Source organism: Hemitrygon akajei, chromosome 11 (genome assembly GCF_048418815.1).
Source record: "Hemitrygon akajei chromosome 11, sHemAka1.3, whole genome shotgun sequence".
NCBI classification, from domain to species: domain Eukaryota; kingdom Metazoa; phylum Chordata; class Chondrichthyes; order Myliobatiformes; family Dasyatidae; genus Hemitrygon; species Hemitrygon akajei.
Window position 1 is genome coordinate 36,913,872 of NC_133134.1, and position 18,098 is coordinate 36,931,969.

The following is an 18,098-nucleotide window of genomic DNA, read 5'->3' on the forward strand; positions in this document are numbered from 1 at the left end:
TGCCTGGGCAGTCTTGCAGCACCTGATCTATAGCTTTCTGCCAGAGTGCAGGTGCAGATGCTAAAGCTACTCCAAAAATAAACATATATAGTGATAATACCTTTTGCGAGTGTTTATGGACTTTTTCCACCTGCATCTACAGATAGGCCTCAGCTATGTCTACTTTGCTGAAGTGCTTCCCTCCGGAAAGGCTTGCAAAGTTATCTTCCATCCTGGGCTGAGGGTATTGCCCTACTTTCATTACAGGGTTGATAGTGACATTGAAATTACCACAGATCCCAAAAGACCCATCCTTCTTGGCTACTGGGACAACTGGCATTGCCCGTGGTCTCCACTCAATCTTCGAAAGAATTACTTCAGCCTCCATGTGATCTAGCTCACGTGTTTCTAGAATATTTATATGAGATCTCCCCCCCACCCCGCCTCATTCTCCTGAACTCCAGGGAATACAGTCCAAGAGCAGCCAGACATTCCTCATATGGTAACCCTTTCATTCCTGGAATCAATCTCAGAGTGTTCTCTGAACACTCTCCAATGTTATTATATCCTTTCTAAAATAAGGAGCCCAAAACTGCACACAATACTCCAAGTGTGGTCTCATGAGTCCCTTATAGAGCCTCAACATCACATCCCTGCTCTTATATTCTATACCTCTAGAAATAAATGCCAACATTGCATTCACCTTCTTCACCACTGACTCAATCTGGAGGTTAGCCTTCAGGGTATCTCGTATAAGGACTCCCAAGTCCCTTTGCATCTCTGCATTTTGAATTCTCTCCCCATCTGCCCATTTAATTTTTCCAAAGTGCACGACCATACACTTTCCAACATTGTATTTCATTTGCCACTTCTTTGCCCATTCCTCTAAACTCTCTCTGCAGGCTCTCTGTTTCCTCAACACTACCTGCTCCTCCACTTATCTATTAATCCCAAAGTCCAAATCATTGGTATACATTGTAAAAAGCAGCAGTCCGAACACTGACCTCTGTGGAACTCCACTTGTAACTAGCAGCCAGCCAGAATAGGATCCCTTTATTCCCACTCTCTGTTTTCTGCCAATCAGCCAATGCTCCACCCACGCTAGTAACTACCATGTAAATTCAAGTACACCACATCTACTGCATCTCCTTCGTCTACCCTGCTTGTAATTTCCTCAAAAAATTGCAGCAGGTTAGTTAGGCAGGATTTTCCTTTCAGGAAACCATGCTGGCTTTGGCCTATCTTGTCATGTGCCTCCAGGTATTCCATAATCTCATCCCGAACAATCAATTCCATCAACTTCCCAACCACTGATGTCAGGCTTTCCTTTCTGCTGCCTCCGGAGTATTATTTGCGGAGTATTATTTGCAATTTTCCAGTCATCCGGTACAAAGCCAGAAATCTATCGATTCTTGAAAGATCATTGTTAATGCCTCCGCAATCTCTCTAGCTACTTCGTTCAGAACCTTAGGGTGCATTCTATCAGGTCCAGGAGATTTATCCACCCTCAGATTATTAAGTTTCCTGAGCACCTTCTCAGTCGTAATTTTAACTGCACATACTTCACTTCCCTGACACTCTTGAATGTCTGGTATACTGCAGATGTCTTCCACTGTGAAGACCGATGCAAAATATGCATTCAGTTCCTCTGCCATCTTTGCGTCTCTCATTACAATAACGCCTCCAGCATCATTTTCTATTGGTCCTATATCTACCCTCGACTCGCTTTTACCCTTTATGTACTTAAAAAAAGCTTTTAGCATCTTCTTTGATATTAGTCGCCAGCTTCCTTTCATAATTCACCTTTTCATTCCTAATGACCTTAGTTTCCTTCTGCAAATTTTTTAAAAAGCTTTCCAGTCCTTTATCTTCCCACTAGCTTTGGCTTCCTTGTATGCCCTCTCTTTTGCTTTTACTTTGGTTCTGACTTCACTTGTTATCCACGGCAGTCAGTGTCCTTCCATTTGAAAAGTTCTTCTTATTTGGAATATACCTGTCTTACACTTCCCTCATTTTTTGCAGAAACTGGAGCCATTGCTGCTCTGCTGTCCTTCCTGCTAGTGTCCCTTTCCAGCCAACTTTGGCCAGTTCCCCTCTCATGCCATTGTCATTTCCTTTATTCTACTGAAATACATTGAAATTTAGTTTCTCCTCCTCAAATTTCAAAGTGAACATGATCATATTGTGATCACTGTTTCTTAAGGGTTCCTTAACCTTAAGCTCTCTTATCACCTCCGGATAACTGCACATCACCCAATTAGCACAGCCAATTCCCTAGTGGGCTCAACAACAAGCTGTTCCAAAAAGCCATCCCTTAGATATTCTACTAATTCTCCCTTGAGGTCCAGTACTGGCCTGGTTTTCTCAATCCACTTTCATATTAAAATCCTCAACGATTATCATGACATTACCCTTCTGACACACCTTTTCTATCTCCTGCTGTAATTTGTTATCCACATCCCGGCTGCTGTTTGGAGGCCTGTATACAACTGCTATTAGGGTCCTTTTACCTTTGCCATTTCTTAACTCAACCCACAGAGACTCTACACCTTCCGATCTCATATCATTTCTTATACACAGAGCCACACCACCCCCTCTGCCTACTACCCTATCTTTCCGATACACCGTATTTCCTTCGACGTTCAGCTCCCAATGGCAGCCATCCATTAGCCAAGTTTCAGAAATGGCCACAATATCATACTTGCCAATCTGCAGCTGAATTTCAAGATCATCCATTTTATTTCTTATGCTGCGTGCATTCAAATATAACACTTCCAGTCCAGTATTTGTTGCTTTTTATTGCCCTGACATCCACACAGATCTTGAAGTTGGTGACAACCACGGTGTATTCATTCAGATTTGAAGAGGAATCCCTGAATATTGTCCAGTCCTCCTTCTGAAAGCAGTCTTGTAAGCACTCCTCCACCTCCCTTGATCATACCTTCTTGGTCCTCACCATGGTGCTGTGGGTCTTTAGTCTCTGGCTATACACCTGGAGTAGAGGTATTAGGACTTTCTAAAGTGCAGGCATGGAATGGCATGTTAACGGTTCTTGAATGTGCCTAACAGTGGTCCAGTCCTGCCAAAGAGTCTTGGCCTAAAATGTTGGCTGTACTTTTTACTCCCATAGATGCTTCCTGGCCTGCTGAGTTCCTCCAGCATTTTGAGAGTTACTTGGATTTCCGGCATATGTAATTTTTCTCTTGTTAGTGGTTAAGTGTGTCTGTTCCTTTGGGTCCACAGGTGATATATTGGTGGTAGTTGCTGAGAGACTTCATGCTGGCCTGGTTGTAATCTCCCGCAATGATAGGGAAGGCACTTGGATGTGCTATTTCATGACTGCTGATCACGGTGACTGCATGACTACTCAAGCGCTTGCCCGATGTTGGCCTGAGATAGAAAGTACAGAGCTACCAAAATGATGGGGGGGGGGGGGGGGGGGGGGGAAACTCACTCAGTAGATAAAATGGACGACATGACCACCAGATGTTCCTAGCAGTTAAGGGATGCCTCTTTCCAAAAATTCCAGGTACTATGTCACAAGGACTAGTTCAGATTCATTCCATGAAAACTTTCATCTATTACTAGAATATATTCATACCATTCTCCTTAAGAACACTTGAGTCTTCAGTAAAGATTCAAATACTAGCAACAAAACCTTACTATGAGCAATTTGGGTGTTAAGTACTCCATCAGAACATCACCGTATAACAAAACTAGTTCAGTGTGCAATGTTTCAGTGCTTTCAAGTATGGTGCACTGTGGCACACAAGCAAGGCATTATGCATGCAAACAGACAAGAGGAGAGATAAATTTGGCCCAAATTTAGAATCTCATTTTGCCAACAATTAACATCTGGCAGATACACAGTTCATGATTTCCCCTCCACACACCTCCCCCCCATTGGTTTTGTACTGTGAACAAAGAAATTTTTAAATCCAAGATTAATCTACTTTCCAAATTAGCAGGGGTAAATACCCCAAATTCTAATGTTATAATAGAATAGGATTAACACTCACCAGTTGTCCAATTTGGTCAAGGTTGTCCAGAAAATATTTGACAGATTCACCCTGTGGACAGGATAAAATAAAAAGAAATCAGTTTCCAATTCCATAAAATTTACTGCAGTTTATTAATAACTGGGCTAAAAGCTCCACTGGCAAAAAAAAATTCTGAGGAGACACTTTGCCCAGACATATGCAGTCTTTTAACTGCGCTTAGAAATCTTTTGCATTAGTGAATTAAAAGTAGCATTTCATCAATGGCTTTTGAAATTGAATGCAAACTAAAACACCATTAATTGTTCAAAGTAAAAGACCATTCTCAGATTTCATTCAATGTCTAAAAATCTCAACCTGCACATTTTTCCCCCCCAAATCACCTTTGGCTTTGATTTTACAGTTAAAAAAAACCCAATAAGAATATCTTAAATAAGTTTATAGACATTTACCCATTTCTCTGGTCACACAAGACTTTAAAATACGGCTATAATGCTTTCTAAAACTGCACATTCTCCACATTTTAAATAAACATCTCTATAATCTTTTCCATCATCTGTTTAATAACCTTTCTCCAAAATAATGCATTTCAGATTTAAATTAATATACAAATTAGGAGTGTACAAAAAGTATTTATTCATATAATTAAAAACATGTATACATATCCCATGGCTTCTTACTAAAATAAGATCCATTATCTTATATTCATGACTGTTCAGAAATTTAGAATGTAGGAGACAACTAACTAGCCCATCACATACTGCACATTCCAAATAAAAACGGAGTTTGGGATAATCCCATTCCCCAGTTCTCAGTCAAAAAGACCAATAGTTTACTGTTCTTGAATCGTCAAAACGCTCTCTATACCTATGGTTATGTTAAAGAGAATGGATCACTTCTTTTCAGACTATGTACGCATTTCAATTTGATACAATCTAACCAAATCTCCTCAAATGGCATGTATCCCAACAGAAAAATCTTCAAGTACATTAGCAAAGAACGTATCAATTATACAACTATGAGATTTGCTTGCTCAAAGCAAGAAACCCAAAAGAAACCAATTAAAGAAAAGGAATAAAAATAAAAGACCAACACTCGATGTGCAGGAGAAAGAAAAAAAATACAAATCATGCGAACAACAGCATTCCCAACCAAAAATTAGTCCTCGGATCTGAACCCCAGAGTAGTCCTAAAGCTTCGTTTATCATTTATCATATCAGCAGGCACAGAGCACAGTGGCCGGGGCAGTCTTCAGAGCCAGTATCAATTTGTAAATCCTCAGCCCTCAAACATCCTGAAGTCTCATCTGCATTCACACTAGTGCAATTGCATTGTACTTCTGATATGATAACTGGAATTGTTTTCTATTACTAGTTGTGACCTAGTGTTTCATAAATTGTATTAGAATTCCTCACTCTTTTACTCTGCTCCTCAACCAATGAAAGACAACATCTTTCTTAAGCAACCTTAAACCTTGCTGTTGGCTCCTTTACACTTCAAGAGTGAGAAGGGTGTAAACTAATCATTTAGCCAAGAGAATAAGAAACATGAGGAGGAACGGACTGGTCAGTGCCTTCAGGCTGCTTCATCATTTGGCAAGGTCACAGGTAACCTAATACTGAGCTCACGAGTTTTCCCCACGTGCCCTTGTAGTTAAATAGTCTGTTAATATATTTAATGCACCTCCACAGTATCCGTAAATACATAATTCTGAAAATTCATTACACTAAAAAATTCTCCTTAGCAATATCTGAAATAGGAAATCCCTTATTCTGAACTTCTTACTACAAAGGACATCTCCACAAGGAGAAATATCCCCTCACTGAACTTGTCAATTCCAGTAGTCCCACCTTTCATTCCTCTAAACTTCAATGAGTATAGATCAAACCTATTTAATCTTTCTCATACATTGTGTTGAGGGGTGCAACTCTCTTCAATGTTCGCATACCTATTAGAATCAGGTTTAACATCACCAGCATATGTCGTGAAATTTGTTAACTTAGCGGCAGCACTACAATGCAATGCAATACATGACAAATACAGAAAAAATATCAAAGTATATATTTATATTAAATAGTTAAATTAAAAATAGTGCAATAACAGAAAGTGGGGTAGTGTTCATGAGTTCAATGAACATTTATAAATATGCAAACCTAGTACTTTAGATATGATATGACCAACACCCCCTAAATGTCACATCAAAACATTCATACTTTTATACTTCATCTCTTTCTGTATGCTAAATTCATGCATGTAGCAGGACCCAACAACCTCAATAGTATTACTTCACTATTTTAAATTATTTGTTTTTCATTCTTTCCATGGTGTATAACCTCGTATTCCCCCCCCCCCCCCAAATCAAGCCTGATGACATTATATGTATGAACAAGTCATCCCTCATTTTACAAAACTCAAAAGGAATCACATTCAAACTATTTTGTCTCATTTGATAGGACAACCTTCTCATCTCAAGAAATGGTCTGGTAAAATCTCCTTTGTACTGCTTCCAATGTTGCTACATCCTTTTGTTCAGGTAAGAGGACCAAAACTATACACAGTATTCAGCAAAACCTTAATGCCCTGTATAGCTATAACAAAAGCTCCCTACAGCCCCTTTGCAATACAGGTCAAAACATATTTTACCTTCTTAACCAGCTACTTGTTGGACCTGCTGCAGCTAGTTTGTGTTTTTTTTAAAAAAAAGATTCAGACATCAGAACACTTGGATCTCTCTGTAATTCACTCATTCAAGTCTCTGGACCAGACCCTATGATTCACAGACACAAATGATGCTGACAGTCTCTAAATGCTCCATATTTCAACTCATAGAAAGCAATGTAGATCTCACAGACAACAATCAGATATCAGCGGAATGCTGATACAGAAGTCTAAAGTTTCAACCCAATTACGTGATGCATGTGCACATACATAATTGAGACAATTAATTTGGGTGGGACAAAGAATTCAGTAATGACTATTATCAGTGGCGAGTCATGCAGAGACACAATACCCAAATGCCTGCCAAACATGCATCTGTAGTTCAGGCTGAATCACAAAAAAATGTTCAAAATGCTTGAAGTCTAAATCAGTATTCTTCCTAAAATGCTGGCAAAACTGTCCGGCTTTACCATTTAAACACATCACCACTAACAAAATTATAAAAACAAGAAAATCAGCAGATGCCGGAAATCCAAAGTAACACACAAACAAAATGCCGGAGGGAGTCAGCGGGCCAGGAAGCATCTATGGAAAAGAGTAAACAGTTTACATTTCGGACCGAGGCCCTTTATCAGGACTGGGGGAAAAGATGAGATGTTAGAGCAAGGTAGGGAGAGGGAAAGAAGTTGTACAAGGCAGTGGGTGATAGGTGAATCTGGGAGAGGGGGAGGGGTGAAGTAAATTGCTGGGAAGCTGTTAGGTTGAAGAGATAAAGAACTGGAGAAGGAGGAACCTGATAGGAGAGGGTAGAAGACCATGGAAGATTGGAAAGGGGAGGAGCACCAGAGGGAGGTGATGGGTAGGTAAGGAGAGGAGGTGAGAGAGGGAAACAGTAATGGGAATGGTGGGGGGGGGGGGGGCAATTACCAGAGGTTCGAGAAATCGATGCTCATGCCATTGGGTTGGAGGCGACCCAGAGGGTATACGAGGTGTTGCTCCTTCAACCTGAGTGTGGCCTTGTTGTGACAGTAGAGGCTGCCATGGACTGACATGTTGGAATGGGAATGGGAAGTAGAATTGAAGTGAGTGGCTGCCGGGAGATACCACCTTTTCTGGCAGGCGGAGAGTAGGTGATTGGCAAAACGGTCTCCCAATCTACATCAGGTCTCACCGATATACAAGAGGCCACACCAGGAGCTCCGGATACAGTAGATGACCACAACAGACTCACAGGTGAAGTGTCACCTCAACTGGAAGGACTGTTTGGGACCCTGAATGTAGGGAGGGAAGTGGTGTCGGGGCAAGTATGGTACTTGTTCCACTTGCAAGGTTCCACCAGGAGGGAGATCAGTGGAGAGGGATGTACAGACATGGGAGTTGTGTAGGGACCACTTCCTGGGTGACTACGGAAAGTTGTTGGGGGGGGGGGCAGGGAGGGAAAGATGCACTTGGTGGTGTGATCCAGTTAGAGGTGGCAGAAGTAATGGAGAACTATGTTCTGGACGCAGAGGTTACTGGGGTGGTAGGTGAGGACAAGAGGAACCCTGGCGAGTTGCTGGGAGGAGGGCGAGGGCAGACGTGCAAAATGAAAGAGATGTGGGGGAGGGCAGCGTTGATGGTGGAGGGAGGAAAGCCTTTCTTTGAAGGAGGACGGCAGCTTAGTTCTGGAACAAAATTACAAGGTGGTTTCAGAAGACCAGTGTTGTTCAAATTCTGGAAAGATTAATACAAGTTCATCATTGGTCTAATAGTGCCACATTCAGCAAGATATAGTGAAAAACGTCTGCATGTCTTCAAGACATTATTCCATACACAAGTTCACTGCAGTAGAAAAAAAATGAAAATGGAATAGAGAATTTAGTGCTACATTTACAGACAAAATGCAGCGCAGGTAGATAAATAAAGTACAAGCCCATGATAGTGTACATTGAGATATCAGAAGTTCATCTTTGTCTGTTCAAGAGTCCTATAAGAGTAGGGTTGAAACTGTCCTCGAGTTTGTTGGTACATGTTCTCAAGCTCTTGAATCTTCTGCTGGTGGGGAGGGGGAGGGGGTAGTGGGATAAAAGTGACAATGACAAGGGTGGGAAGGATCCACAAACAAGTTGGTTCTGACCCCTTTCATGACATCAGTGACTAGATAGTTTGTTCTGCTGATGTTGAAGGAGAGTTTTTTAAAAAAAAATCAACTCTAAGCCACTAGACCCTCACAGAGAAAACATAATGGAAGAGTCTGTGTGACACCACTGTATATCACTGAAAGTATTACACACACATTTAAAACAAAACTTAGATTGCACTCTTTACAAAATAATCAATAGTATTTTTGTGTATTGTTTAAATATAATTTACCATATCTTTTGAGGTCTTCGATGCTTTGATTAGCTGCCGTAATGCTAGAATAGTTATTTTTGCAAAAGCTCCCCATTACTTGTTTCTCTAACAGTTGTACATTTTCCATTTATGGTTGGTACTAAAAGTAATCATTTTAATCTCTGTCCGCTGATTTAGTTCAGCTCCAGATCCGATTACTTACTCTTTTCTTTTATTAGCAATAATTAACTAATTCAACAATTGTTCAATAAAATGTTATATTTATTCACATTTACAATCTTAATATTTTACACTTGATCTTGCAGCTATGTAAAGAGCACTGCAGTAATTCTTAAAAGGGATAATATCTCTATTTCTGCATGAGTCTACTTACAAGGCTTGTCTACTTTAAAAAAAAAATCACTTAACAATGAATTGTAATTACTTGAAGCGTTTTAAGTACTTTACTGTAACAACTGCTTTTGGATAAAGTAGCTTTGCAGAACAAAATTCCTGTGCAGTAAAAACGTGAACATGTGGGTATTTTGCCATTCTTACTGTCATTTTCCTCAAAATAAAAGCATTTCGAACAGTAGATCAATAAATCAACAGGCCAAAATGTTTAGGGTTACACTAGCTACAAGGGAAAATACATCCAGTGAGGCAGGCATTCCTTAAAAACAGATACACTGGTATTTTACTTAGTACTCAGGGTGCCTTTCCAAGAATGACAGCACTAATGGAATTGGCAATAAAAGAGTTCATTATAATATTGTATAGAGCCAATGTTACTGAATAGCAGTGCTGTGCTGGGAATCTGGCACAAACCACTGTGCTCCCATGCCTGTACTGGGAGCCTGGGTGCTTGGAATCCAACAGGACTCCATTCCCCACATGTGCTCATGATAGTGCAAAAAGGGATTGAGCAGCAGAGCAGATCAAAGATGGACAGTTGCTACCCAAAAAACTCTTCTGGCTGTGCGGCCTAACAAAACAGGGGGAGATTCATCCAATCAGGTGGCGATGAGACACAAAGGATTGGTACAATCTGACAACGGGTGGAGCAGCAGCAAGAGATCACAGTACTGGCCCACACTCCGCATACCAGTTAGGCTGCCACCCCAAACATCATCTTGGTGCTGAGATCCCCACAAGCAACCTCCCTTCCCCAGATCCAGGGCAATACTTTCCAGCATGCAGTAAAAGGGCAGGAATTTATACCAAGTCCCCAACATAGCAGCCGTAGGGAAGGCAGAAATCCAGTTCATGGTTCAATACAATAGCACAATAGTATGCACACACCATATTTTAGTTACAAATATGAGTATGTGGGACTTGTACATATCAGTGCTTACAATGGAGGACTGAGAGCACTTGAATGACTCGGCACCTCCACAGCGTAGCTTTAAGTTGGTTATCAGTGTACTCTTAACATTATAAACACCAGTAAAAGTATCAGGGAGGCTATTGTGATCTGATGCAATTCTACAACTCAGCAAACAAATTCCAATGGTCAGTAATCATGTGCACGGAGATGAATCACCAAACCAGCTTGAAGGTACAAGCAACATTTACAACAAACAAATAAAGGCCATTAATTCTAAAGTAGATATGATGGCATCTCAGAGGCATTTTATAGGCACATGAACAGACAAAGAATGGAGAGATACAGACCACGTGATGGCAGATGGGATTAGTTTAGATTAGCATCATGGTCAGTGCAGACATGTGGGCCTAAGGGGCTATCCCTGTGCTCTACTGTTTTATGTTCACCCCCTCCAATCATTTACCTAGTACAGTACTTGGTCCTGGAGGGCTGAATGAAACAGATCACACAGATAAGATGCAACAATTAAGTCGCCCCAGGCTTACTTGATTGCCACAGGCAAAAATCTTAACTGAATCAAAGCAAGAACATTAGTTTCCAAGAGGGTTCTTTTAGTGAACTGCCTTTCCCTTGAATGGGTTAAATGCTATTATCTCACTACTGTACAAGACTGCTCTGGCCTAGAACATAAAACACCAAAGCCCACGAACGGCAAAGACTACATAAATTGTTGGAGACAGAACAGTCAGTCCATCACAGTCAAAGCCTTCCCCACCACTGAGCACTGCCACAAGAAAGCATCAAGAAAAATGGTTCCCATTATGTTGCCACCATCAAGCAGGAAGTACAAAGGATTAGGTGCCATACGACCAGGTTCAGGAACAGTTATTACCCTATAAACATCAAGCTCTTGAGTTGGCGTGGATCGTTTCATTCACCACAACTGAATTAATTGCTATGACCTACGGATTCCCTTGCAAAGACTCTTTACAACTCATGTTCTCAATATCATTTTCATTATCAGTTTTCCTTCTTTTGTACATTAGTTGTTGTCAGCCTTTGTCTGCTTATGTGTATTTTTTAAAAAAAATTCTATTATATTTTGTAAATGCCTGCAAGAAAAGGAATCTCAAGGTAGCATATGGTAGCTATGTATACATTTCGATAACAAATTTTGAACTTTGTTCTAGATAAATCACAATCAGGAAAGAAAAATTCTAGCCACCTTCCTACCTACCATTGTTCCTGCCACTGGATGGTTAAAATCTGAGCAAGTTTCAAGTCGTTCCTCTTTATTACTGCTCATGGGCAAACATATCAACCAATCCTAAAGCGTGTTTTGTTTGGACAAAATACTCTCGGTAAACAGGCTGACAATCCAGCAAGAGAAAAGCAGCCCAAATTTTTCCTGCTAGAGGGTTTCAGACCGAAACGCCGACTGTACTTCACCCCCCCCCCCCCCCCCCCGCCAATACATGCTGCCTGGCCTTCTGTTCCTCCAACATATTTTGTGTTGCTCGGATTTCCAGCATCTGCAGATTTTCTCTTGTTCCAAATGTTTCCTCTCCATCACAAGGACTTTGGTTATATTTAACCTGCCAAGAGGATCAGGAAGTTACCACATCTCAATGGATTGTAGGGCTGTAGGAAAGATGGTATTTCATTTGATTTTAAGATGCGGACACAAACTTCTACGTGCGACTTGATCAGAAAGAGTGACCGATTCTCATTTGCAAGCTTTAACCTCCAAATGACTTCCTGCTGCAACACTCTCCCTCTCTCAAATACTGGAAACCACCTTGACCAATAGCTGCAGCCTGCCAAACTACACCACTGAATGAAAAAAAACAATGATCCTCTTATAATCATAGATACCCTGATTTTAAATACTTCACAAACATTTCCCATTGCTCTGACTACTGGCTCTCATTCAAAACCCTTTAAAATCATGAAGGGTAATGACACAGATAAAAATATACCACAGACACCATGTAGGTCTTTTCCTTTGTACCTAAAATACACATCAAAACAAATATGCCCCAGAGTATTTTTAAAGCATCAAAATGCATGATAATGATTGTGTTTAAGTAAACAGGAAAAATATTATTTGTAAACAAACTTCCATTGAAACTTATAAGCAATGATTTAGTTTTCAAGTTGCAAGATACAGCTACGTAAAAACCAAAAGGTTGCTCCCTAATAAAATAGTGCATAGCACTGACTCAAGTGCTGGGAACTGATCATTGTTATTTCTAGACTTTAATTGGTTGCTTGACATGCATGTAGATATACACTCAAGTGGCCTCTTTTAGGTAGGTACATTTGCTCATTAATGGAAATATCTAATCTGCCAATCACGTGACAGCAAATCAATGCACAAAAGGCATGCAGACAATGTCAAGATGTTGTTCAGACCAAACATCAGAATGGGGAAGAAATGTGATCTAACTGTAGAATGATTGTTGGTGCCAGACAGAGTGGTTTGAGTATCTCAAAAACTGCTGATTTCTGGGTATTTTCAGACACAACAGTTTCTGGAGTTTATAGGGAATTGTGCAAAAATAAAAATCCAGTGAGTGGCAGTTCTGTGGGTGAAAACCACCCACAGGGAGGTCAGAGGACAAGGGCCAGGTTAGTTCAAGATGACAGGAAGGCGGCCGTAACTCAAATAACCACACATATAACAGTGGTGTGCAGAGGAGGATATATGAATGCACAACACAAAGAACCTTGAAATGGAAGGGCAACAGCAGCAGAAGACGACAAACATACACTCAGTGGCCACTTTATTAGGTACAGGAGGTAAGCAACTTAGATAACAAGGACAAGTGTAATCCTTTACTTTCTCATGTACCTCACATCCTCCAGATTCTTCTTCTAAACAGATTCTCAAACCATGTCCCAGCATTACTCAACTTGAGTAACAAACTTTGCAAGGCAAGGAAAGACTACATCTTGTGCAGAAGGTCACTAACTTCCTTCATGGGTGCAAAAGCAAAACATTTAGGCTCACTTGTTAACACACCTTTGAAATGGATAACGACATTCTGGATTTCTGCATGTACAGCCCCACACTGCAAAGGTTTCTGGAAAATATTGAGACATACCCAGTTCCTTACAAATGAGATCTTATCATGGACTGAGAAACTTTGTGACGAGCACAAAAGAATTCATTGTTCAGACATGGATTTGCAAGCTTCTATCTTCTCTTGCAGGGAAAACTGTCTAGATGAAGCCACAATTTTTTCAGAAATCTTGTCTACTGAATTTTAAAAAAAGGCCCAAGCCCCCAGAGAGCTGAGCAGCAAGTTAATCATGTTTCTGCATACTAGTTTTTTTTAAAATATTTAGATGTAGGACAGTAAACATTTTAGCTTCCTGGTAAGAGAACAAAAAATAAATTTTCTGCAAATATTTAAATGGTTGACTGTTTTGCCACAAATTATATACAATTAAATATGTACAGCCTGAATTTCTAAGGCTTGTATTTGTAAGTTCTCTCTACTACAAGTGTCTTGAATGCACCAAGTTGAAGTGGGACAAACTGAAAGTACTCTCTTGGTGGAGAACACATCAAGGCATGTGATCCAAATATCAGTCGACTACCCAGCCGGCTCTTAATGGTTTCTGAACATCCACATTTTTCATCTACAGGGAGAATATTGGATACGCTGCATCTAAAAGACAGTAAATATCTCTGGCATTATATCCCAAGGCTGCACACCAGACTAACCCAATGGCACACCAGTGGACATAGTCTTTGCTCGGGTAATGAAGGATCTCAGCCTGTAGCATCAACTGTTTATTCCATTCCATAGATGCTGCCTGACTTTGAATTCCTCTATCATTTGTATGTGTCAGTCAGATCAAACCAACTCAAATTTTTGAATGATTTCACATTTATGTTTTTGTATATTTGATACATTACTGAAGGAGGGCTGTGACGCCTCCAACTTCCTTTAACAGGTTCAGTGTTTATCATCGTGCATCATGAGAGTGTCCTCCTTATTTTAAGTATACATTCCATAAAGGCAAATAAATTATTTGAACCAACGGTAAAGTAGCAGGTCGAATTTTTTTTTAAACTGAAGTTTCAATGAAAAAAAAAGATTTCTGCACACATAGACTGATTTGGTTCAAGGTATTTCTGCTACATTATTTCAGAGAAGAGGTTTAGTTGAAGATTCCCAATTAACACCATGTTCCCACAGATACTGCTTGATGTGCTGATTTCAGCATTTTGCTATTGTTTCAGATTTCCAACATATTGTGTTTTTAAAAAAAAATAGAATTTCACTTTCTGCTGCAGGTACCTAATGTTGGATTTCCTTTTGAAAACCAACAATCATGAAAACCATACTCCCAGCTTAGTCAATTGACAGCAGAAGCTAGACATAGTAACATTTAGAAGATAGCATTGGTTTGGTGGGGGTGTGGGGTTGGTGGAGAAAGAATGATGGTTTTATGACCCCCATAATCTTTGGACATTTGCTGCACACAGATAATAAACTGAAACCATCAAATTGCAAGTTACAAAGAAATATAAAGGTGACTTGTATTACGGCTGTGTACGCAAAGGATATTAGCCCCAACAGTATTCAGAAGTCACTACTCAGGAATTTTAAATACAGAATAAAATTCACCTTCACAGCATTTTCCCCCTAAGTCACATCATGATGCAGAGGTTCCCTGCAACTTGATATTTTCGGAAAAAAAATATTCCCAATATTGCCACCTCACTCTTGCCAGGTCTGAGCCATAAAATAGTTCAAGCAACATTTTCAAGCTTCAACCAAAACCGACCAGACCACTTAATATTTATAGATCCTCACACCGAAGGTAGATGTAAATCCAAAACTTTTTTTTTGTTTCCCATAATCTGTGTTTAAGTACCTGATTATTACTGTACCACATTAGAAAGAAACAACTGAAGTTTCTATAAAACAGAAAGGGGGATCAGCTTTAATTCACGATTTAAAGTTTTTTTTTACATCTTTGATGGTTGCAATATTTATACTATTACTTGCGAAGTTGTGGCAAATATCCAAAATAAAATGGCAGTACATTTTGTCAGCTCAAACGTGATACCTGGGGAAACAGTATTTTATGCAAGGGGTGAAATGTTACACCTGTTTAACCTAAAATCACATTGCTCCTAAGATTGAAGATTAACTATGCTTGATTACTTGCAGGACTGAGATTGCAGCAATTAAAATTCTAATCTTACTGGTATTCCAGTGCAGAAATTCTTCTGACAAATAGCCACCAATATCTGAATAGCAACATTGTAAACCATGTACAATATAAAACCCAATAGTTTGTTTTAAAAACTTAAACTTACTTTTCACTAAATATAGTCCTCCAAATGTTTTATATCCTTCATGTATTAAAGTAACTTTACTCATACAATCAATAAACTATACATAGGGGATCATATTGGCCTTACTTTTGAAACCCAGAATATATATAGATTCTATAATTTGGCCCAAAGATAATTATTCTACAATTTATTATTGAGAAATTCAATACCCCCCAGTTTAAAATGAATTTATATTGTACACTGAAACAGTAAATGATTTAATGAACCTTTATTGGTATTGTTGAATAAAATTATATAGAAACATTAAAAAGTGATACTTGGGACAGAATATTTTTCTAAAAAGTAGTAACCATTTTAGATCTTCTTGGGAGCTACTGAGAATCATACCCCTCCCCACCCACTTGCCTTGCCCCTCACCTAGCTTCACCTATCAACTTCCAGCTTGCACTCCTTCCCCTCCATCCTACCCCACCCCCCCAACTTTCTTCTGGCTTCTTGCCCCCTTCCTTTCCAGTCCTGATAAAGGATCTTGGTCTGAAACAGCAACCATTTATTCCCCTCCATGGATGCTGCCTGACCTACTGAGTTCCTCCAGCATTTTGTGTGCATTATGCTGGACTTCCACCATCTGCAGAATCTCTTGTGTTTATGATTTCCTGCCCTCTTGTGATAGTTTGCAGATTTCACGATGGCCTCCACAAAGCTCTTGGTGAAATCTGCTTGTTAATGCAAGTTTCTAATCAGCCAATCATGTGGCAGCAAATCAATGCATAAAAGTATGCAGACATGGTCGAGAGGTTCAGTTGCTGTTCTGACCAAACATCAGAATGGGAAAGAAATATGATCTAAGTGACTTTGACAGTGGAATGATTGTTGTTGCCGTAAGACCATAAGATACAGAAGCAGAATTAGACCATTTGGCCCATTGAATCTGCTCTGCCATTTCATTGTGCCTGATCCAATTTTCCTCTCAGCCCCAATCTCCTGCCTTCTCCCTGTATCCCTTTATGCACTGACCAATCAAAAATCTATCAACTTCTGCCTGAAATATATCCAATGACTTGGTCTCCACAGATGCCTGTGGCAAACAATTCCACTGGTTTACTACTTTCTGGCTAAAGAAATTCGTCCTCATCTCCATTCTAAAAGAACACTGCTCTATTCGAAGGCTGTGCCCTGTGGTCTTAGACTCTGCCATTATAGGAAACATCTTCTCCACATCCACTCTTGTGAGTGTTTTGTTTTCAATGAGGTCACTCCTCATTCTTTTGAATTCTAGTGAATACAGGTCCAGAGCCATCAAATGCTCCTCATATGACAAGCCATTCAATTGTGGAATCATTTTCATGAATCTCCTATCAATCCTTTCCAGTTGGGGTTGTTTAATCATCTCAGAAACTGCTGATCTCCTGGGATTTTCACACAGAGTCTCTAGAGTTTACAGAGAATGGTATATTAAAAAAAAAATCCAGTGAGCTGCAGTTCTGTGGACGAAAATGCCTTGGTAATGAGGTCAAAGGACAATGATTAGCTGACAAGAAGACATCTAACTAATAACCATGCATTACAACATGTTGAACCTGGAAGTGGATGGACGACAGCTGCAGAGGACTACAAAGATACACACAGTGGGCACTTTATTAGGTACAGGAAATATCTAATAAAGTAACCACTGAGTGTATGCCAGGTAGCATTAAGACCTTAAGACACAGGAGCAGAGTCTACTCTGCCATTCAATCATGGCTGGCCTCCATAACTGCCTGTGGTAACATTAAGGTGCTACTCACATGCAGATCCTTATTTGTGTGTTTATTTGTGCAACCAAACCTATTTTATAGACAGCAAAATTGCCCTTTTCCAATCAACTTTATCCTGAACTGATTTAATAAGCAGCCTTAAACCAATCCTAGGAGATATTTAGTATACAGCACTGTTGATCCAAAGCCAGATGAGATAAATACCTTATAGTTACATCTCAGGAACACTACATTTACTGCTGGAAATTTTGTGCAGTTAAATAAAGTAAGTTATTATTCCACTTGATAAATAAAACAACTTTTATACATTAAAAACCTATCTATAATTATACACAATACAGAATTTCGTATGCAATCTGAAACCAAATACAGGAATTTGTCATGCTATGAATGTCAAGTAGGATTATTCAGCTAACCAGAAGAAACTATATGAATTCTTGAATCTTCAAAACAAAACATTCACAATTGCAATATATCTCAGGAGGTGCCGTTTTAGAAAGGCTTATGCTCTGAATGCACACAAATCAGAAGTGATGTGCTTAGCATGCACAATCATTCCTGGACAAAATAAGGCAATTAAGATTCTGTAACTACCACTTCTGAAATTGGCATTTACACCGTTGCGGATTCATAATGGAATACAAATTACATCTTCACAAGGGATGCTTAGACGTTTGAGTCTAGGAAGATATATTACCTCATTTTCATATCTAAAGTCAAGAGTAGTATGCCTTAACATAGAATGG

The 18,098-nt window shown here is 39.7% G+C and overlaps 1 protein-coding gene across 1 annotated transcript in view; it reads right to left on the minus strand.

The window, feature by feature from the left end:
• The window catches only part of gna12a (guanine nucleotide binding protein (G protein) alpha 12a), a 97,921-nt gene that overhangs the window by 16,663 nt on the left and 63,160 nt on the right, over nt 1-18,098 (minus strand). Inside the window, exon 3 of the mRNA XM_073060639.1 lies at nt 3,999-4,049. Within this exon, the coding sequence (XP_072916740.1) occupies nt 3,999-4,049 (51 nt within the window). The remainder of the gene's footprint in view (nt 1-3,998; nt 4,050-18,098) is intronic.